A 22,643-nucleotide genomic window follows, 5' to 3' on the forward strand; every position below is an offset into this window, starting at 1 on the left:
GAGGCTGAGGGGCAAAAATGCGTGGGAGAGGCCGTTGGTAGTAGAGAAGAGTTAGAGAAGACCTCGGGGATACGTGTGGTTCCTCGTGTACCTTGATTCACCATGACAGGGAAAGCGAGTAATGGAGTCAGTGTAGACTCACTTAATAGGACCTCTGACGAAAAGGCTACCAGTTCAAATGTGATGGAAGGGACTGACCTTTTCCACACAGCATAATTGAGGCAAGTAGCTAAATAGGACCAAAAAAACCCCAGCAACCATAAGGCAGTTCTGAACATTAATCTAAATGCCTTTAGCTGTGTTAGGTAAAATAAATGTCTCATGCTCAGAGTCACTCTAAACACAGTCAGGGTTACTCTAAACTTTTCCATTTTTAGATGTTTGTCAAATAAGAAGTTTGGACCTATGAGGGTGACCTGTGATTAATGAAGGTACAAGTAGGGTATCAGAGAAACATTTTCCATGAAAAATAATTGCTGCTTAGCACATACTGTCAACATACTGAAAAGCATTTCGAACATCTAGTCAAGGTCAAGGAATGATTGACATGTTTCATTTCTAAGCCACGACTTCTTTTTTACCTTACTCACATAGTAAAATATTAACAGAGTCTGAGGCAACTACCCACGGGTATAAATGCACATGAAACACCTTTTCATTCTGACTGATGTCCAACTCAGCAATAACATTAGGCAACTGGGAGTGTGGTTGTCAAACCTCAGGTGTCTGATACAAGGCTGTCAGTCATTGTTCTTATTTTAATCTTTTTTTTCTTTTTTTTTTTTTTTTCCCCCCCTTAAAAAATACTGTATTTCGGTGACCCTGCCCGTAAAACCTATTTGCTGGTTACAGCTGCATCTTGTGTTTGGCACTGACTCTCCCATTTGTGCTGGTGAAAGCTCCCTAGGAGGATTTGGTGAGACCCTGCCTCACTCAAGCAATCAATGTCCTCTGTATGTCTAGTCTCAAGGTGGTCACTACAAATATATTTCACTAGCTGTTGGTGTAGTGCTGTAAGAAAAGAAAAAAAAAAATAGCCCATAACATCTCACAAATGCATCAGCTGCTTTACACTAGATGAGGTGAGTGAATGGCACAACACCGACCGGAGAAAGCCTCTTTGTGTGCTCGGGGTTGTTGGAGGCAATTACATCATGCGGCAGTAGTCAGTTTGTGTGAGGTACCCATGAGCAATAGCAGGTATTACATTGTGCTTGTGCCTGCCAGGTGATTAATAGTCTTTTCCTAGGCTAGTGAGGCAAAGGCATATTTAATTAATGTATTTATTTCTAAAGACTCATTGCAATAGGTAAGCTTTGAATAGAAAGAGGCGATGCAATAAGAAATTGCTACTGGCAAAATCATTAAATAGTTAGAGTGCACAAGATTAAAGTATATTTTATAAAAATCGTAACTGTGGGCATTCTTCATGTTTAAAAATGCCCTGAGGAACTTTTAAGAGGTACCTAATGAAAATGAACCAAAATAGTATGTCATTTTCTTCTTTAGTTTATATAAACTTAATTACATATTAGTAATACCCACTAGAAGGACAAATTGTTTGCCAGAACATAAAAATGTTAGTAAGAACAGGGGCTTTATAACTTGGTGACAGTCAACTTTGACATCTATGCTTATTTTTAAAATGTCATGTCTTCTTATTTGGTCCCATATCGTGTAAAATACTGTCAGGCTTGCAGTCAGTAATATTGAGAGGCACAACATCAGTACAACAGACAGAAGAATCATGTTCCCACAGTGATATTACAGGAATGGTTATGACCCCAAATTTAGTCTCGCTTTCGTTTTTATTTCCACGCATCACCATCTCTGTGCCTCTGTTTTCCTTTCTGTGTTTAATTACATGCCAGTAAAATGCAAAGGTAGCAAAAGAAATTTTATGTTTACCACCTCATGGGACCATGGTGCTAGGAACCCTTCATTTCATCCTAATGAGCATGCAAAACTGCTTGGCTTGCCCGACCCTCTCTTTTGCATCAAAACTTCACAATTAATTTTCATGAGATATTTGCCCATTTTTAAAAGTGGCGGCTATCTGTTTCACGGAGTGAAGGGGTTCACAGGGGTGCGTGGGCTCATGCTCGTTTCCTCTCAGATGCTGATGTTCCTCCTGCCTTCCCCTGGTGAGGTCACCTTCTCCCTGGCACGTGTGCCCGTTTTTGCAGGCGGGCACGTGAGCTTGTCGTGCCCGCGCTTGGAGAAAGGGGGTGCCAGGCGTGTGAGGCAGAAGCTGAGAAGCCTCGTTAGGGCAGTTCTGGTTTTGAGCTAACAAGCCCTCCTGAGAGCTGGGACATCACCTCTGCGCTTCGTGCCACCGTAGTGCCATAGAGCACTAGACGGCTTTCGGGTCAGGTATGCCCATATACGTACGGGCAGCGTGCACGCAGGGCCAGCTCAGGTCTGCTCCCAGCCCTCTCGGCTGCCACCTCTCCAGGGGCCCTTCTGCCCGCTCCATCTGCCTCTCCTACGGGATCTTGTCCCAAGCGTTTTCCAGTAACTGAGGCACTCCCAGCATCTGTCACATGTGCAAACCTCTGATTTGATGACTGCTTTATGAGTTTTTGAGAATGTTTGGGGGAAAAAAAAAGTAATAGCCTGCAAAACTGCTCTCCTTGCTGAGGCAAACCTGTCATGGATGACCAGGAGGTGTTTACTTGGGCAAAGAAGTTGGGATCTGCCTGAGTCCCAAGAGCCTGGCAAGTAAGCCAAGGAAAGTTCAAGTGTGTTGACTGTGGTTCAGATTTATTGCTCTCACGTGGACATACTTTGTCTGTCTGCAAACATATTTTGCTGGGCTCTCTGTGCTTTGGTGGATGAGTACATACGAAGTCTAGGAACAATACCACCAAATACTTGCCTGCATGTTGATGGTAAATATCTAGATAGTTCATATACCAACATAATGACTTATTTATAGATAAAACATCAAAACATAGGAAGACAAAGATAAAGTGGCATTTACTGTTTTGGTCTTCTACTGAAGGGCAAAACACCCGAATGTTTGAATCTAGTCTCTTCTCTGAAATGCATTCATGTTTTGTTAAATCTTTTTTGCTGCCCATGATCAGATTTTGCCTCTGCTGCCATTAAGTGTGTTCTGTCTTACTCTCCAACTGTTAGTGCATACTACAAGACATCAAGTGGTTAAATTTTCAGGGATCATTTCAGCACCCATCCATGAGTGTATCTGCTAATTATCCTTCATTTAAATTAATGCTGATTAGATGTATAAAGAGAGAGGTTGCTGAATGCAGAAGGCGTACAATTATTAAATTGCTAATGCAGTTCACTCTTTGGAGGGGAAATCCGCAATTTTATGATGTAGTCGTGATCAATGTTAGCTCTGGTGTAAGTGGTTTTATGCAGCAAAACTGTGCACAAATAGCACTTTTGGAGGATCATGTCCACAAATGACCTGTTTCTTCATCACAGTCATTTGTGACAATCAGCCTTCAGTTGCTCAGGAGACCTGCAGCATCCAGACCTCTCACTTGGGTAGCAGAGCACCAGTTGTGCTCTGTTACTTGGAGTGATAAAAGCCAGATTTCTGAAAGATGTACATACAGACAGCCATATACTTATCTGGCTTCACCTAAACTGAGCTGAATTTAGCATCACTACAAGGTATCAGTTTTCTTAAGGAAGAAAAGCAACATATCAGACTGTGATCATTATTCTAAAGTACCTTATGCACAATGGTACCACACAGAGTTGCTGCTGATCTTTCAAAGAACTAGGTCCATTCACAGCCTTAATGCGAGGATTATTGTAGCGCACTATGGGAGTGTTTTTAATGGATACTCTATAGTACTCTATACCATCTTGCATGTAAGATTTATTTGGGTCTTTTCACATCAGTCCTTTTTCCTCTAGTTAGGCAAGAACCATGGCTTCGCTCCTTGGCATGCTACAGAGTGGACAAAAGAGCAGCATGGCAGTATCTTGGGGACATTTTGTGCAATTAAGCACAATGGTAACGATGTAATTAAGCACAATGGTAACAATATACAGTATACAACATCTACCAGATGTCATATAATTGCTGCCCAAGAATTTGCACAATTTACACTATTTAGATCTTAAGTGAGAGCACAGTTAATTCATGAGCCCCTGCTGTGTTCCATGTACCATATAATTCTTTCCCTGTCCCCCCCAAAAATTCCTCATATCTTACGTCCCTCCTTTCCCCAGCATATCTCTGTGGACATAAGCACATCGGTGCTCAATTTGTGGAACTGCAAAAATTAATGAAATATAAGCCTTAGTGGCTTAGCAACAAATTCTTGAGATTTTGCGGTCATCTTGTGACAGTAATAACCCAGCAAGAGAAGTAGGCAGGAGTGGTTGGTGTGGCATGGAGACTTCATACTTGTCTTTAAATGCAGGACTAGTTGTATTGTTCTGTGTCTACTCATCTCTAGGTAAATATGTTTTGAATGGGGTTACCCTACAGGCTCTTTTTCCTCAGAGGTTAAATACCTCTCCTTCTGTCTAGTCCCCATGTTGTTTGCATTTCCTTTGTTGATGCAGTTCAGAGTGGTGTTTCTAACTTTTAAACCTCTCCAGACTGTGTGCCCTGGCTACTTTTGGATGATCTGCTGCCCTACTCTGAGACCAGCTCAGCTGCTGCTGAGATTGACTGAGCCCATCAGTCTTTGATACGACGACAGATTTTACAAACAAATGAGGCAATGCAGAGCTGCCCTGATTATTCACGTAGTTACTAGATCGGGTTGGTCTATTACACGTGAACTGAAGGACAAAAAAAAGAAAAAAGCAACACGAAGCAGCTGGCTTTCTGAGAGAGTGCTAAAAGGAAGGTGAAAAGGTCCAGCAAGGTCAACATCCGTTTGTTGTTGTAAATACTGACCTGCTTAGCTTGAAGCAGTTTACTTAAAAGTAAAGAGAAAGGTGAGGGAGGAGATACAATTAGGTTGTTCCTTATTGAGCACGTGAAGAGTCTGGCAGAGTGGCATGGAAGTGCAACTCATTCCCGGACCCTTCGCAAGGTCTGGATGTGGTGGTGAGTGTGGTGGAGGCTCCTAGCTCCAGAGCTCATTAGGAGGGCAAAGCCTGTGCTCCTGGCCTTCAGGCTGTGCCACAAGGACTGTCTTGTCTATGGGGAGCTGTTTCAAGACTTTTCTGGGATAGGGGCATCATCCTTTAAATGATACTGAGTTACAAGATAAGGAGGTAAAAGTGCGTGATTCACATGCAAAGCTGTTTTGATCAGTGAATTTTGTAAACCAACAGAACCAAACCGTGTAACTATTAGGTAGGTGGATCCTTCTTGTAAGTAGCAGAGTGCTGTTCTTTGCTGATTTGGTTGGTAAATGCCTCCTCCAGCTCTCCCCTGTACTGCTCACAGTGCTGGCTTTTGCCTTTCTTGCCCAAGCCCAAAGGCAGGAGTCAGAGCTCTTTAAAAGACACTTCGTCCCGTGGATTTTGTCAGTTGTATCTGGTGATGGAAACTTCTCAAGTTACTTCAACAGCGTGTATCAGGATAAAATGAGTGTAATCCCAGTCTCTCAATGGTACTCGTTAATCAACTGGAATATCCTGTTCTTCTTGGCTGTCAGCCATGCTGCCGAGCATTGCTCCAGGGAGGATGTAGTGAGCAGTCTCAAACAAGCACAGCATGGCCTGTCTGGGTACCTGGCTGCTCCCTTTTGAAGCCCTAATGGTGTTTCTGGCAAGGTCTCTGTTTTCTTGGCCAAGGAAAATGTAAAGACATGAATGGGATTTAGAGCAAATTAAATATTCATGTGTGTTTAAAATATACATGAAGGCCACCCAGGCAATCTTAAATCTACAAGTACCAAATGCTGGCAACAGCAGGAACTAGTGGAGTACGGGAGAGCAACATTGTCCAGGGTTCACAGCTTTTGCTCCTTCGTGATTCTGTGAGTTTCTGAGGAGGTGTGTTAGAGCATGGAGTCCCAGGATGGCTTGACAAAGAAGAGAGACTTTGTCCCGTATCAGCTGGTTATTCCTGGGATTTTGTCCAATACTCGCACAGCAGGAGCATTTCATTGCCTGGCAAGAAGCCATTGTCCAGACATTCGGATCAGGCAGAGTTGGTGCTTAACCATCCAGGCACAAGGATCCACGTGCACTTGCACTTATCTGCCTGCAGCGATGGTGCTTGTGACGAGCAGCACTCGCCTCCCCACCTCGCATTGGCCCCCACGGGACCAAGCCCAATTAATTGTTTCTGTCCATTCAGGGAGCACACATTTTCTGATTTTTTTTTTCTCCAGCTTTTAACAGCTATTTGGGTATATAGAAAACAGGACTGGAAGGGCATGTGAGAAGCTGTGTAGTTCCTCCCGCTGCCCCAATGCAGGATCAAACTGAATATTTAGCTGCTGTGGTCTAAGCCCTGCTCAAATACTTGGCATGGAAGATGCTTGGTGTGAGGCTGTGGTGTTATTCATGGTGACACCCAGTGTCCGGGGTACCCAGGGACCCAGAGTCACTTGGCACTTGGGGAAAGAGCTGATGGCCAGAGTCATCTGAGCAGAAATGTGGGTCTCTGCCATTTTTCTCACTTCTCTTTTCCTTCTTCAGCACCAGGGCTCTGCACCCACAGGTGTTTCACAACAGTGGGTTTAGGGACAAGACCCTCTTGCAATCCGTGTGGGACCCAAGTGTAGGACAGATCAAAAATGGAGGGTCACCAAAGTTCATCAAGAAAACAAGCGCTGTGAGCTGCCTTTCTCTGTTGTAAACCTTTTGGACTGCAATCCAAAGTTCCGCATTTCAGATGTAAATATTATTCCTTCAATTCCACTGGAATGGGTTTGTATGTGTGCAAACACACATGCATGTATGTATATAGGAGGTGAGACAGGCCATCAAATATATACACAGAACAGTAACTTTGGGACCAAAAGAACAGATTCGAGAAATGGAAGATGTTATGAAAAGCCTCGAGTGATATCTTGCTTAGCCCATTTTCCTTCTATTTGACTAAAATAAGCCAGAGATAGATGGCAAGCAATCTTGTGATGTGCCTTTTAGTTTGAGTGATGTGACAAATTGCCCAAAGCCGTGGATCCGATGCCAAGCTGCTCGGCATGCACACAGGGCGAGGTGCATTGCATTGTGGCGATGGGGGTGGGAGAAAGGGCCAGAGGCATGCAGGGTCGCTGTGCCTGGCGCCCCTCGGCAGCGTGGGCTTTGAGCCCAGCAGAGGGTTGGCACACTGAGGTGCTGTGTGTAGAAAACCAATTTTAGCGTTGCTTCACAAATGGAGGCTTGTCAAGATATTTAAATATTGCTAATCTGCCAAAATAGATGCCTCTCTCTCTCCTTGTGTAGGCTGGCTGCTCAGTGAAGCCCCCTGCTTGGTTGTCTGTCCTGTCTCAGGTACCCCCCTGTGCCTCACTGTCGTCTCCATCTTTCCTGTCTCTTTTCCTCAGCCTCAACTCCCCCTTCCCTCTGCGTTGCCCCAGTTGTGTGTATCATCTAAATCATGCTAAAGCAGTGGGAGAACCACCACACTCTTTGTCTTACCTGTGTGTCCACTTCTCCCCCTCCCTTGATCTGGGCTAAACTTCTCATGACTCTAAAGATGTCTCTACTTATGATGCGGTTCACATGAGTTTATCACTCCGTATCTGTGTGGACTTCACCCTGGGGTGGCTGTGTGGGATCTGGCTGTCGGCTGGGCTCCTGTAAGTGGGGCAGACCCTGTTGCAGCCTGGGCCCCAGCTGCGCTGCTATCATCTCTCTTCTCTACCAACCTGGCAGGGATTTTAGCACCTGAGTGTGAAGGCCAGCTTCTCTCGGGGGTGTGGGTCATCCCACCCAAAGACTGTGCAACTGGAAAAGTAATTAATAACATTCAGGTAATGATGTGTGAACACAAAGAGAGTTTGTTCTCCAAATGCTGCTCGGAGCAGTAACAAGATTATCACCTATGAGGAAGTTATTTGAAAAATCAGCAGGTAGGATTACAAGTTCCGTGAGGGAACTCATCTTTTGAGGAAAAGGAGCTACTCCTGCACGTATGTGTGCCTGAGCAGACTGAGCTGGAAAAATGGGTAGTACTAAGGGAGAGGCAGGGAAGATGACTGAATGGAATAATGTTTGTAGCTGGTTCCCCACTAAAGGAGTATCGCTTGTGTGTAAAAACTGGGTCAGTGTCATCTCCCGTCCCTTGGAGGAGGAGACAGTGAAGGCAGGAACTGCAAGTGGCATAGGAACTTCAGCAACTTCTGCCACCGTTCCCTCCCCTGCAACGGTGACGTTTTCATCTGAGACATGGATATCAAAGGCTGCCGTACCTGGCAGTGGAGTTAATTAACACAACCTGGAAGACATGAAAATTGGTAATCTTGTTTATGCCAGTCTGACAACATGACCTCATTCAGAGGAATTAAAAGGGCTGTAATGAAAGTATAAGTTTCAGCAGAAATTCACACATTTCTTGCTTTTATCTGTCAATGGCTGTACTAACAAAGAAAGAAAGAGAATGAGCAGCTGCCTCTGTGAAGTGTTAAAGATGTCGTTATAACCCAAGCCGAGCTGCCAGCCCTGCCACACGCAGCTCAAGCAGCGAGACAGTGTGCTGGAGAGGTGGCAGCTCTTCCTCCGGGTCCCTTCCTGGTCCGTGGGGTGGCACTGGGCTTGTGACTCGGGCGGTGCTCCTGCCCTGAAGCCTGGCACTAGTGAGGGGCTTGCAGAGACCTTTTCCTTCCCAAGTTGGCAGTGTCCCGTGGTGCCTCACCTGGATGATTTATTCACAGCACTGTTGAAGACCTTGGTGGTCTCCTTTCCTCCCTTACATTCACTGTTGATGTTGTTTTGGGGTCGTCAGTTAAGCAGCGTGGTATTTGTCATGGACGGAGACACACAAAATGGATGTGTTTTCTTGGGTTCAGGGACTGACTATTGCTTAGAAAACTCCATTTATCTCTTTATACAATTTGGAGGATTCCTGATGTCCCTTACATAATATATGAGAAGAGAGATTCAGTTGCATGATTATTTATTATTGAAAACACACATTACATTTTTAAATAATTTCAGTTGTATTTTATTCTTCATTATTTAGCAAATTCACCTCGCCACCCAGAATTTGCTTCTGTGCTCATCTTGTCCCTCCCCAGCTAGCACACGATGCTGCTCCTGGCCTGCGTAGAGATGACACTGGTGGTACCTGCCAGGGTGTTTTGTTTTCCTAGTGTTTTAAACTGTTGAATGCCGTTGTGAATCAGCGTCATCGGCGTGTGTCCTGGTAAAGATCTGGCAGAGCTGTGATTGCTTCAGGGCTAACGAAATGCAGGTAGAGAAAACTCCCTTTGTTTTCCTCCAAGCGTGGAGCTCGTGTGTGTCAGCTCAGCGCCCTGCCGGAGTCTGGGTAATCCACAGGCTCTGGGAGGATTTTTACCCAAAGCAGTCATGTTCCTACACTGTTAAATTCCCCAGTTCATTTAGACACGGGTCTTTGTGCCACCAGGGAGCTTCTGCTTTTGGCAGCCTGTGCATGTGTTGCTGTCATACGAGGGAGTGTGTGTCTGAGCAAAGGACTCCTTTTCTAGGTGGCCCATGGCAGTCCAGAGCAGGAGGGAATTGTTGCCTGAAGCCTCCGCCCACAGTCATTTTTTCTGAATTTGTGTAGGGTTGCTGAGTGTCAGGGAGAGACCGGGGTACTGATCTGTACATGGCAGGAACACTAAGAGAGGATCACTTGATCATTGTTTTTTCTCCAGCGTTTGCTTATTGTTAAATCTGAATTGTGCCGTTCTCTGGGAGCTGTGAACTGGTGCTGGCCTGAAACGGTTGCGTTTGAGTGTAAGCTTTGGCGTGTGCCAAGAGGTTTAACATCTTCTAAAAATTACCTTTGTGGTATATTTTAAGCTCGTTTCAACTACTGTCAGTGGATCACATACAGTTTCCCCGGGCTTATAAATGATGTGAAGTTGACTGCCCCTTTTGTTATGTGAATTGCGTGCCAGCATCTACAAAACCCCGCTCCCTGCAGGGGAACGGGTGTCTAATTGAAACAAATTCCCTGGGGGAGCTCGGGAGGTGATGACAGAAGCCGGTTGCTCCATCAAAACTTCCTCCTCTTTCATTGCTGAGGTGGTGGTTGGGTTTTCCTTGGCACTGTCAGTGGCCTCAGTCAAATCCGGTAATGTACTTTATAAGGAGCGATAGCTGCCCCTTGTGCTTTGCCGAACCTAGGGGACAGCATGTCTCTGTATGAATGCTGGGTCCTCCCCCTCTCTCTCCCACACATAGATAGGAATCCTCTCTCCACTTGTCGGGATGTGAATAATACCATTGCTAGCCAGGACCTTTGACTTCTTCTGCACTTGCGTGAGTACAGGAGTCAGATGAGCTGAACCCTGAATCCAGCTGGCATGACCTTCCCCGTGCCAGTCCAGCTTCCATTACTGCCTCCTGACATTGAAAAGAGAAAATGTTCATCCACACTGCTAACATATTCCAAAGGCTGCGGTTAAAGTAAAACGCTATTTAACTCAATGGCCATATTGATTTATTTTTGTAGTCTGGAGCCACCAGTAGTAGAGGGCTGTGGAGTAAAGACTTCTATGTTAACATATACGATTATTGGCAATATGGATCTGCAGGGAGGGCTTGGACAATTACTCGAAAGCTACAAACTGTATTAAGTGAAAGTTGTAGGCGTTGAGTAAGACCAGGCATTTGCTTTGCAGTTATTCTTCCCCAGCAATCCTGGTAGATCCCATAAACCCTAAAAATGGCAGGTGTTCCCAAAAACTTGCGCAGGAGCTAGGGAAATCAGAGACCCAAGTGCTTGCGGGTAGAAGTAAGCTTTACTGTGTGAAAGACGGTTTGGGAAACTGCAATCTTGTATCCTTGACAGCTACAGTCATCTTTTACCTGGGTCAGTTGAAATCAAGTGCAAGGTGACCATCCCTGCAGGAGCTAAAAGACCTTTCTTGTGGGTCATTTTCCCAGGTACAGGTGGGAACCATTTGGGGAGAAAAGCTGAGACAAAACCAGTGATTCTGTTGCTGTAGCAGCTGCTGTTTATTTTTAGGTCACAAAAAGAAAAAGATGGCATTGCTTATGTCAGGCTGTGTACGTGAGAGAGCATACTAAACCTACATAACAGTCAGACTTTGAGGAGTAAGTTAAAAAGGCCCGTATAGTAGTTTTTTTCTCCAGCATCCTCTGTGTTACAGCTCAGACATAGGTCCTGTATCAGCAGGAGGAGCCTTACTGATATGCTGTGGTCGCTCTGAATTGACAGAGCAGGGAGTGACGATAATTGCAGTTAAGTGCTCTGCATGCTCGAACTTGGTGTCACCTGGGCTCCTGCTCCATCACACCAGTGACCTGGTGATTCTGGTGTACCTAGCAGCAGGGAGAAGGTAAGCCACGTGAAGGCACTGAAAAGCACCTGAAATTTTTTTTTCACATTTTCAAGCAGTGACAAAGGTGGTGGGAGTTGCACAGCCCAGCCTGAGGGGCCTAATTTAGCAGTCTGGGATGAACAGGCTGAGATTGGAGGCTGCCAGCAGTATCAGGACAGTTTCCTTTAGAAGATGTCTTGGTGGTCTGAAGCTGGGTAGTCTAAATTCATCCTCTCTAACTCTCACCAGTAACTGTGGAAGTATTACTACAGCCCTCTGTATCAGGTGTAAAAATTGATTTCAATTTTGCCAAAAAGCTTCTTATTTTCTGTGGCATAGCATTGTAACGGGTTGGAAATTGTGCTAGTTCAGTTTCCCTCATTGACATTTTGGGGCAATGAATGTTTAAATAAATACTACAGTCCCTGTCCTGCACCACCTATTTTTGTGCTTGGCTCACTCGGTTTGCGTTGTGTCCCCATTCCCATCCTTCATGGAGAGTTCCCACGTTTAGCCATGCCTGTTTCTGACCCCTCCAGATTTTGTCCTCCCCTCCCAGTCACTTCGTTTCGGTAGACCTCTTGCCTGCTGGATCAGTGTGGTGCTTACAAAAATAACCGTACCTGCTGCTGTTTATACTTGGTTTCACATCTGCACTGGGAGGGCGAGGCTGGGATTCTCCCAAGGGAAACAAGCCCTATTATTTCAGGGCCCACGGCTGCCGAACCCAGAGAAGACTCTTTGACCTCTGGCTGGGGGAATGTGAGCAGAGAAGGTGGCTCCGCTCTGCTTTTGCCTCGCTCACTGGCCAGTCTCACCAGCAAACCTGCCTTTGACTGCAGGGACCAAGATGATACAGGGCTGGTCCCTGGACAGGGAATGTCCCAGCTGACAGGGACTAGGTGCATTTGCTTAGGGACCTGCTAAAAGCCTGTTCTGTCCTAGCAGCTAGATAGTGTTTTGTGTTATTTTTTTCTTTCTTCACTTGACCTTTCTTGTGATTTGGCATTTTTGGTCTCAGCTTAAAGCTTTCTGCTTCAACACAAAGTTGTTTGTGGTCTGTGCTGCTTGGGAACAGGTTAGAAACTGATTACCCATGGCACCTTGCCTGAAAGAAGAGAGGGGTGTCATGTCCCCAAGGAGGAATGGAGAACTCAGGTGGGTTCTGCAGATTCCCACACCCCTATCAGCTGGTGATGTTTGCCAGCCGCCACTGGAGCAGGAGGATTTGCAAACCATATAGTTGCTAAGAAATTAGCGTTTGTGCCAGGTGGTTACTCAGAGACAAGGAGGGCGTAAGGAGCTGTACGCAGGAACAAGCACTGCATGAGTATGCTCTGTTACCTGTCCAGAAACTGCTCTCTGACTGGTGTAACTTCATTTCAGCTTAATTAGATCATTTCAGTTAGCATCAAGCACAGCTGCAGGGTTGGTTTTTTTTTAGCTATTGCCCTAAGCAGCGGTCTAAGGAGAGCAGTGAGTATTTGTGCTACATCTTCTGTAACACCCCACCCCCCCCCAAAAAAAAAAACAAACAAAAAACCCCAAACCCCCAAACCACGCAGATGCCTATTGTATTCAGTCAAAACAGAATCAGCTTGGGGATGGTCAGTAAAGCCTTTCCAGCTTCTGATTAAGTTAATGGACATTTTGCTGTCAACGCTTGCGATGAAGGACATGATTTTGATGTTAACTGCGTGGCTTGCAGCCTGGGCAGCTGTGAGTCAGTGCGAAGGGCATCAGGGAGCAGGGAGGTGGGGGAGTGCCAGCTATTCCCAGCCAAGTGTTTTGCTCAGGGGTTGCTTTGTACAGGTGTTTCGTTAGCTGCAAAAACACGTCTTTTCCTGCAGCTGGTCCTTTTACTCAGAAAAAGTCTGCCCTTTCTGCTTCCTGTTTCTTCCCCTTGTTTTGGTGTGGTTTTTTTCCTGGGACACACTGGACTTTACTTGAGTTACCAGCTGGTGCTGCTACATATGGGGAATTGGGTTTTGTGACCACAGGAGGACTAAGAAATAAATGCCTGGACATACAGCTTTGATTTCTGTGTCATGGCTGTGTATAAAAAAATAAATAATGCCCCAATTTCTTCAATGATGTGGGGGTTTCTTAGTATTGATTGTGCACTCCTGGGCTTCCAGCCAACCCTTTGATTTCAAACTTATCACCAGAAAAAAGGCAGGCTCCTAGCATGGAGGGGTTGACAGAGAGAGTTCATACATTTGTGGCTGTGCTTGCAAACTGCCTGCTAGATGCAGTGCCTGAGACACACAAGCAGCTGAACTGCTCAGCACATGGCTAACATCAAATTAATGCCATTATTTCTGAAAGCAATTTCCTGCTGCAACACAGTAACAGGCAGCCGATGTTCACATTCATCGCTTTTGACAGCCTGATATAACGTAATTAAATTTAAACGCCCAGATGAGAGAGAAGCAAGAGGCATTTAAAAAAAAAAAAGAAAATAAAAGCCCACTCTTTTTATACATAAAATGCCTGCTTGAAGGAATAGATTAGTAGCCATACGGTGTGATTGATTTGCAAGAGCCCACGGATTTCAGTGGAGATGCTCTGTTTAAAGATCAATAGGGAATGCTGCAGCATGAGTGCTTTTGCCACTTAGGCATTCAAGTAAATGGTTGATGTTAATTCCTTCTCAGACTTTGGTCTAGGGCCAGTAGGGCTTGGGAGGGCACTTGACTGCATTTCAGAGAGCAAGCAGGCCACAGATGTCCTTCGCCTTTATTTCATTAGGCAAATTCTGTAAGACAATTACAAATACAGACCCTTTTCCCAAAGTTGCCATGGCTGCACAAGGCAGCGATACACTCACGCTGGCAAGGCCAGCAGCCAGAATCAGCAGTTTTCCTGAGTATTTGCTTTTTTGCTAATTGCATGACTGTTTTTGTGGTTTTCCTTGTATGACAGAGGTGTTTTGTTCATTTCCACCTCCCAGGCTGCTCTCAAGGTTTGCGTTTGGCAGTGTCCCACGATTTGGGAGTATGCAAGTGATGGGCGGGCAGTTCTGTAATAAACTGGGGAGCCTTGCCCAGTGCGGTGCCGAGGGGGTTGTCTCTTGGTATCCAGCACAGCCATTTAGGTTTTAACTGCACCTTTGCAACAGCTGGAAAAGAAGGTGAAAAATGCCACAGGTGTTTTTCAAGGAGGTGCCATACTGGCAGAAGCAGCCGGCATTCCCGCTTCCCAACCTCTCATGTCACTGCTTTGTGCTGTGGGATTGACTGCCTGGCTGTGCAGTGAACTGTCACTAGCCTCCTAGAAAATTAGCCAGTCTAATGCTGGACCACTTCTGTAGATCCTCATTTAATCATCCTCCCCAGCGCCGACCTTCAGGGTGAGACCCAAATGGCAAATAAAATCAGTTCAAAAGTTTTGGGGTTTGCGTGAGACAGCCTAATGAACAAATGGCAGATTGGTCTAGTTCGGGAGTTTAAATATAAGTAAGATTGAACTGGTTTTCAGTTAAGCTGGGTGATGTTCTTAACACACCCCATTTACAATTTTGGCATCAGGCTCCATCCCTGGGTTAGCGTGCCCATCTGCAGTCACAAAACCATTGGGTGTGTTAACAGAATAGTCCAGCCGTGGTCGCAATGAGTAATCACGCTAGAGTGATCACAGGTGAGGTTAAGATTTGATCTGTATTATAAGCTAGAGCTCTCTGAATCCTACTTTATCGTGTCCGTTATTTATTTATTCTATTTATTATCATTTATTTAGTATTTTTTATTAACCTCTGTCCCTTTGCTATGGTATCTGAACACCTATTATGGTTGCAGAGATCTGTGCCTCGAAGAGGACCAGACTAATATATTGGAACCTGGTGGGTGCTCAGGTCAAGCTGGGGCTGAATGGGCTCTGTGGAGGGGCCGTAATCCAGATTCCCTCCTGCTTTCCCTTCAGCTGCTGAGAGCCCCTTCTGCTTTTGTGCAGGGACCTCCTGGCCAGGTTGCTCTGGAGTTGCCATGTGAATTTTACCAACCACCTGGAGTAACGCTGGGGTTGTTCTCTTGCTCTCACAACTGACTGCACTGGAGAAGAGACCGTGCTTTGTAAATGGTATTTGCAGAGGTGGTTACTCCTTAGCTCTTCAGTGAGGTGCTTGCTGGCAGGAGGCTGCTGGTGGCACTGCGTCTCCTTAGGGCTGTGCGTCCTGGCAAGTTGGTGAGTGCCCTCGAGGCTGCCAGTGTTGCCTGCAGGTGTGGTTTCATTTCCGAGACTCATGCAAGTATCAGGTGCAAACAGGATTTTTTTTCCCTGCATAAAACAGTTGGCAAATACAGTGCAGCCAAGGAAGGTTCTGCCCTCCCGGTGTTTTTCCTGGGTTTTTCCTGAATTTTCTTCTGTTCTCTGAACCCTCTCAACCCCCTGCATAACAAGAGACAGGCAGGAAAGCCTGGAGCCAGCATCCGTATCGCTGGTTGTTGAAGTAGATGGAGAAAAGACGAAGTAAGGAGTAATCTGGGCTAGATACAGCAATACTAGGACATTACTCCTGTTAACTATTTCTTCTCCTCCTCTCTGTCTTCTTCCTCATCATCGCTTTCCTGGGTGTCCCAGCTGCTGGCTATGGTGTGTGGAGCAGACCAGCCCTCGAGCTTCTGACCTTGTTGCTTGGCACAACCTTTGACTCCATTTCAACGCTCATCTAAAGTCTCATGTTCACCTTGTTTTTATCATGTAACCTTGTGTCAAAGCTGCACATGACAATCTGTTCCACAATAGTTTCTCCTCCCTGCTTTTGCTTACAGAGATTTAATACTTCATATAATGGTGACCACCTTTCCCTGAGTGGGTGTTTTCCTTTTCGTACATCTCAGATCTTTTCTCTATGTGATATAATTGATTCTCAGCTCCATTTCCTCCTTGCAAATTTTTGCTAGACTCTGCTACGGGAAATGGGAGAGAAGGTCTCTGGCTGTCAGTAACACGCTGATACACCAAAATGAGATGCTCAGTTTGACGTCTGAAATTACTGGCAAATACTGAAAAATGCAGTGATTCAGGCCCCAGCAAGGACTCGGTCAGATAGCCCGATTTACTCAGTGGCAGAGCTGTTGCTGGTTTCAGCCAGGTAGAAACAAGCTCTTGCATTTGGTTCAGCACTGGGTATGTGGGAAGCTACCCCCAAAACCCTGACCTCAAATGATATACCAGTGGCACAAAGAGTGTCATTTAAGTGCCATCATTTATATTTGTGGCCTTTTTGTTTTCCTGACAGGAAGTGAATTTTTGCTATGCAAGGCTTTAAAATAAATTGCCAAGTAACATTTGGCCCCTGCTTTTCCTGTGGGATAACCCACTTTTGCAATCCTTTATTTTTCAGTGTTTGAGAAGTGATAATAGGCTTTGTGTATAGTCTTTGTGTACAGTAATTTTTCATGCCAGCGTGTGCAATATGATCTCTATCACAGAGAATAAAGCAAAGCACTTGACAAACTATATGCAGTAGTAGTGAAAAGGGTAGGTTTTTAAAGTCTGCATTGATACAGAAATACTTTGTATGTTTTTGGAGTACTCTGTTTTGAAATGTGGATGTATCATAATCAAATTCATATCAATTTTTCCCACATTGAACTTTGAAGGATGCATGGAAAAATATCTGCTTTTTGTAATAAGTTTAACATAGCAGTCAAATCATTTCATTAATGATTTCCTCCTCAGGATTACATTTTCAAAGCCATGTGCAATCATTTAATCATGTGCCTCCTTATTAATATTAAACACTATTAAAGACCCAGTATGACACTTTGAAAATGCACCCCTTCTGGTAAATGCTGCTTCCACACAGAATATCCCAATATCACAGCAGCTCCCCAGCGTTTCTGCTTTCCAAATCCCTTGACACAAACTATCGGTGCCATTACCTTACCCGTGTTACCTCTGAAATGTGGAGCAACGCAATGCTTGCGGTTGTTTTATTTGACCATGTCTGGCTTTTTCAGCCAACCACTGACAGCCTCCGGAGATTTTACTTTGCGATTAAATAATAATGTAAGAGCTGGTTTCTTTGAGAAAAACTTAAAAAACAACAGTAATATCATGAGCATGATGGAGCATGGGCGGTAAGACCTCTGTTATTTATTGTTTGTTTACTCGGCCCCCGAGGAGCGGAGAGGAAAGCTCCCATAATGTGCTGTCAGAGAACGTGTCTGCCAGGAGATAAGCAACCGTCTACTTTAGCAAGCAGCACATTACAGAATGGCCTTCACAGCCACTCTTTCAGCCTCCCTGAAAACACAGCCAGTTTTGAACGCCGGGATGGCCCTGTTGCTCAACATGGGATTTTCCACTTCACCGGTAGTAAAGCGAGGCATTTGTGTGGGGCAGCCTGTTGGTGCAGTTCGATTCTGCATAGAGAGAGCGGTGGCCTTCAGGGTCCTCCTGCGGCCCCCTGATGCTGGTGCGAGCAGCCAACACGGGGGCTTCGGGTCCCTCCTGTGTGGTAGCCAGGGGTCCCCGGTCCTGGTGGGCGCCCAGAGCTAGCAGTGTGTCATGACCTACACGTCGCCGGGTGTTCCATGGAAAGCATAGGAATAGAAATAGTAATTATTTATTAATATACATACCCATGCTGATATATTTATGTAGAAATAAACATGCAACATATTAAAAAAAAAAAAAGTAATATTTTAAAGTCGAACACAAAATGGCGTCACTTACCAAACCCACTTTCTCCTCTCATTTCCCCAACCTCAGAGTCTGGGTTGTTGTTGGACATAATGAGATGTTGTCTTTACTCATAAAAACTTAGGAGTTTGATCTGGCAAAAAAAATAAAATAAAATAAACAACAACATACAGAATTCATCCCATCCATGGCCATTGCCAGTGTCTATCTAGAACTACTTATGCTTCTTAAAGCCTTTCATGGGTTGTCACTGAAACTGAGCAATATTTAAAGCCATGTCAGATTATCCCTGTTTTCTAAGTAGTATTAGCCTGTCAAGATAAAGGTTTATAATCTTACACTTGCTTGACAAGCTGCATTATTTGTACTGTAATGTTAATTTGCGCTGAGGCTCCACGGTTAGTTGTAGTTAGGTGTATGAAACCTGACATTTAGTGTTCCCTAACTCTAAATAAAAATGGGCCCTTTGATTAGTTTTTCCAGTAGAACACTGAATTAATCTCTTCTGGTTTAATTTAGGGTCCTGCCAAATGCTGAGTTTAAACTTTCTCACAAGTATTTATTTTCAGGAAGGCTGATGATATCAATAGCAGGAGGGAGATAGATGGACAGATGCCGAAGTGGACTATTGTGATCTCTTTGTCTGGAAGAGAGATGGTTTTTTTTGTAAGGGCAAAGAGGATTGTTCTGTGCACAGAGATGATCACAATGACTGATTTATGAAGATTGTTTCAATGCAATTGTACTTTTAAAGTTTACTCCAGCCTCTATCCAGTATTTAGTTCGTTAAGGTGTTGACACAATTTTGTTGACATTTTTCTTCAGTGGATTATGCTCACAGACAGTTTTTCAAAGCAAACAGATGGCTTTTTGCAAAGAGAGCATGCCCACAGATTATTTTTTTTATGGTGTCTCTAGAATTATGACAGCTCTGTCAGAGGGGGCTGGTTTGTCATTAATTTTCTTGTGACAGATGATTCAAAATCATTTTTGCTCCTTCAGCTTGCTCAAATGAACCAGCTGTTTAAAAATAAAAATACAAGGAGACTAAGACATAAATCAATTGGTCTGCACATGAATGGAATTGAACTATTTTGATAAGTCCATTTCTGTTTTTAGATCACTGTAAAATAAGAGTGTCTTCAAAATATTGGAAGTACGCTCAGGAGGAGTGTTTTTCTTCTTGGAACCATGTTGTGCATTGCCACAGACGAAATCTGTAATCTGAATTGCCTGGTTACTTAAATGTGGAATTGGAATATGCATAAGGGAGAGCGGGTGGCTCGGCACCCTCAGACAGGGTATGAACTTCCTTGGCTTTGGCGGTCTTCAGATAGGAGTCTGGCAGGGCGGACTCAGGCTGTCATCCTCCAAGCAGGGTTGTATCAAATCCCAAGTAGCTTTCCTTGAATGAGTGTTTGCCTAGGAGAGTCCCTTGGCAAAGGCACAGTTTGTGGGCCACCCTGAGAAAGATTTCCATGCATTGCCCTCACTCTGAGAAGGAAGAGGACATGAATAAGGTGACACAGACGCAGCTGAAGCTTTCTGTCAGCTTACGGAGCTGCATCCATCTTGTGCTGCTGCATGACGGGAAATCCTCCTCCTCTGTCCATGGTGTGGGTGATTGTTCCTGCTGCCTGGGGAGATACTGGCCATGCCACAGCAGAGGACAAGCTCCAAGAAGTCTTTCCCCAGGCACCCCATCTAAGGGGACGCCAGGTGCTTTGGGGTACTGTGCCTCCATCGTCATCATTTTACCTTTCTGCTGCACTGGCTCTCCCAGTTTTTTGAGCTTATTTGTTCTTTGTGCTGTTGGGATGTCTATTTTGAGTTGTTTCTTGTGCGAAGGGGATTTTTCTGTTCCTGTACTGCAGCCTTTGGTGTCTTCAGTCCTGTGTACATGATAAGAAAAAACAGCAGCCCTGCTGCAGCTGGGTCTATTTCATCCTAAAACCAAATTATTTAAAACTGCACTTGTGTAGTGAAGAATCTTACCACCCTTTTTGATGACATTATCATGTCATTAATGACAGTGCTGTTGGATCCCTTTGCCTATGCTGTGTTGTGTTGTCCCTGTTGCTACAGTCCTGCATGATTCCTGTGCCATTTGCAGATGGGGCGACCAGGCTGTGCCGGGTGCTCGAGGCAGCTACAGGGCTCCTGGATTCCTGCTTACCGCTGTTAACCATAAGCTCAACCTCTGTCCTAAAAGCAAGATCACAGCTATGTGAAATATGTGCTGCATAGATTATTCTTGTTTTGTTTTTTCAAACCATGTCTGCTGAGTGGATCCCAAGCTATTTGTCTGCGTATTCCCATAACTGTCATGCTGCTGATATACAAATCTCTTCAAAAGAGCTTCATACCAAATAGCGCAGAGCTGCTCGCGCAGTCCCAGTGGTTTTTGTTATTCTAGCATTGAGTTGGATTCCCAGCATCTGGGCAGCGATTTGCATTGTTCATCAGGGACAAATTCATGTCACCGGGAGATGAGGCAATCACGTTCTCAGGCGCGGGCTGCCATCCCTGGCTGACGTGGTTTCCCATGTGGTGTTTACCAGTGCAGCGAGACTTGCAAACCACCATTGTTTCTTCATTGTGAATATTGTTTACGGGGGCTCAGGCGGTGCGAGGCCAGTGCCAGGCGCTGGCAAATAAAGAAGTGTGTTCTCATCTGTGTGGGATAAATTCTTCTTCTTAGATCTGGGGAAAGGGAGAGCAGAGAGATGCTCCCACGGCTGGAAGGGGTCGTGCTGTGACTCCAGCACATCTGGTTTGTTTTGAAAACCGAAGGAGGGTCAGTCATCAGTTGCCCCCCCCAGTGCACCACGGGTACCGCTGTAATAGCTGTTGTCCCCTCTGAGACCCTGTGAAGCATCTGTGGGTTCACAGGATGTCAGGTTAGGTTGCAGGGATGTGAATGTGACATTTCAGTCAGCGGAGGTATTCCTTCTGAATATGCGTATAACCAGCTGCAGCGGGTGGTGTACTTTAAGCTGTAGTTCGGGTGACATTAGGAGAAGAGCAGCTCAAGTTCTTAGCAATACTGAATTTTAATAACCAGATGCATCTCCTGGCTTTTATTTATTTGTATCCTCTAGCACCAGAATCTTGTTGCTTTGTGGCACTTGAGATATCAATATTGCATAAGTATTCGTTTTGGCATTTCTGAACACCAACTCCTTAATACAAATTTCATGTAACACTTTTTTCCTGTTAGTCACAAATTGGATTGACATCCTCTTAGTCACCTCACCTTTACACGCTCTGAGAAGATACAGAAGCAGGCTTTTGCTCGTGAAGTCTCTCGTTCCCATTCTCCTGCTTAAAGGTCCCAAACCAAATGGTTCAGGTGGATTCAGTGTGGCACTGCAGGGTGCTGTGCTTCTTACAAGCGCAGGGGTTGGCCTGCCTCTGCTAAAAGAGGGCCCAAGGCTGGCTAGCAAATTGGGGTGCAAGGAGGGGTGGGTAAGCGGGGTCTCAGAGCTCACAGGGGGACCCTTGGCTGGGGACGTGGCCGTTGCCATGGGGGGGAGTCTGGTGCCTGTCCTGCTCACCCTGCCCGCTCTGCTGGCCACTGCCTTCCCCGTTGGGCTGGGTACCGGGTTGCAAAAGGGGCTTCGGTCCCTTCCCCCAGGTCTGGTGGTCACAAGGAGGCAGAGGGGATTTGAGACAGGACCTGGGACCTGTTCCACAGCACCAAAGAGTATGTCAGAGACATGAGAGCAGTATTGCCACTGTTGGTCCCGAGCGATGTGTGTGATCCCTGACTCTCTCCTGCATGTCTGTCTCTGCATCCTCAGGGCCAAGGAGATCTCCTGAAGAACGCCAAGAATGAAGCCCTGGAGAACATGAAGCAGATCCAGCTGGCGTGCCTGTCATGCGGACTGATCAAAACTGGAAGTGGGCACACGGACGCCAAGTCAAAACGGTGCCTGGAGGCAATACAGGAGAAGGATACCGGAGATGAGAACGGGAGGCTGTGAGGGGAGGCAGAGCTGTCGCATTTGTCACAGATTTCAATAACTCTAAACTATTTTTTTAAAGCATTTAAAAATTCACACGGGAATGCCCTCTACAGGGTGTTGATAGTATTAAAATCCTCACAATGTCAGTATTTTAATGCAGTTAATTTATCTAAGTTAAACTCTGGTAGTGAGATTTCTGATGAAGCCAAGCTGTCTGTATGCAAATGCGTGTGTGTGTGCGCACATGCAAATCCTGTAGACGCCCTTTCATGCATTACATTAGTCATTTGCTAATTTATTCCTTTGTCATCTTTGAATAGGCCTGTTCATTCTGAAGATCAAAACAAATAGAGAGTACTTGTATCAGTTTTGTGCTTTATTTTATTTTCCAGCTTTTATCATTTAACTTATAGGTTACATTACTGTTACGCTGTTTAAACAAACAAACGAAATACAACAACAAATGTCACGGACAGCTGTTTTTGTGAGGACAAAAACAGTGGTTTGCTGCAGAACCAGAACATGATTTTTAATGAACAATTCAAACCAAGTAAACGAGATATTAAATGGTCAGAGTTGCTGGATAGATTGTGATTAGATTTGAGGTGTACATTTCATTGAATTTTAACAAACTGCTCTTCGGGATATACCC

The 22,643-nt window shown here is 45.1% G+C and overlaps 1 protein-coding gene across 1 annotated transcript in view; it reads left to right on the forward strand.

The window, feature by feature from the left end:
- The window catches only part of PLCL1 (phospholipase C-like 1), a 43,210-nt gene extending 21,201 nt beyond the window's left edge, over positions 1-22,009 (forward strand). Inside the window, exon 5 of the mRNA XM_009890163.1 lies at positions 21,827-22,009. Coding sequence (XP_009888465.1) covers positions 21,827-22,009 — 183 coding nt within the window. The remainder of the gene's footprint in view (positions 1-21,826) is intronic.
- Positions 22,010-22,643: the final 634 nt, after the last annotated feature.

This window comes from Charadrius vociferus, unplaced genomic scaffold (genome assembly GCF_000708025.1).
Source record: "Charadrius vociferus isolate BGI_N301 unplaced genomic scaffold, ASM70802v2 scaffold147, whole genome shotgun sequence".
NCBI lineage: Eukaryota > Metazoa > Chordata > Aves > Charadriiformes > Charadriidae > Charadrius > Charadrius vociferus.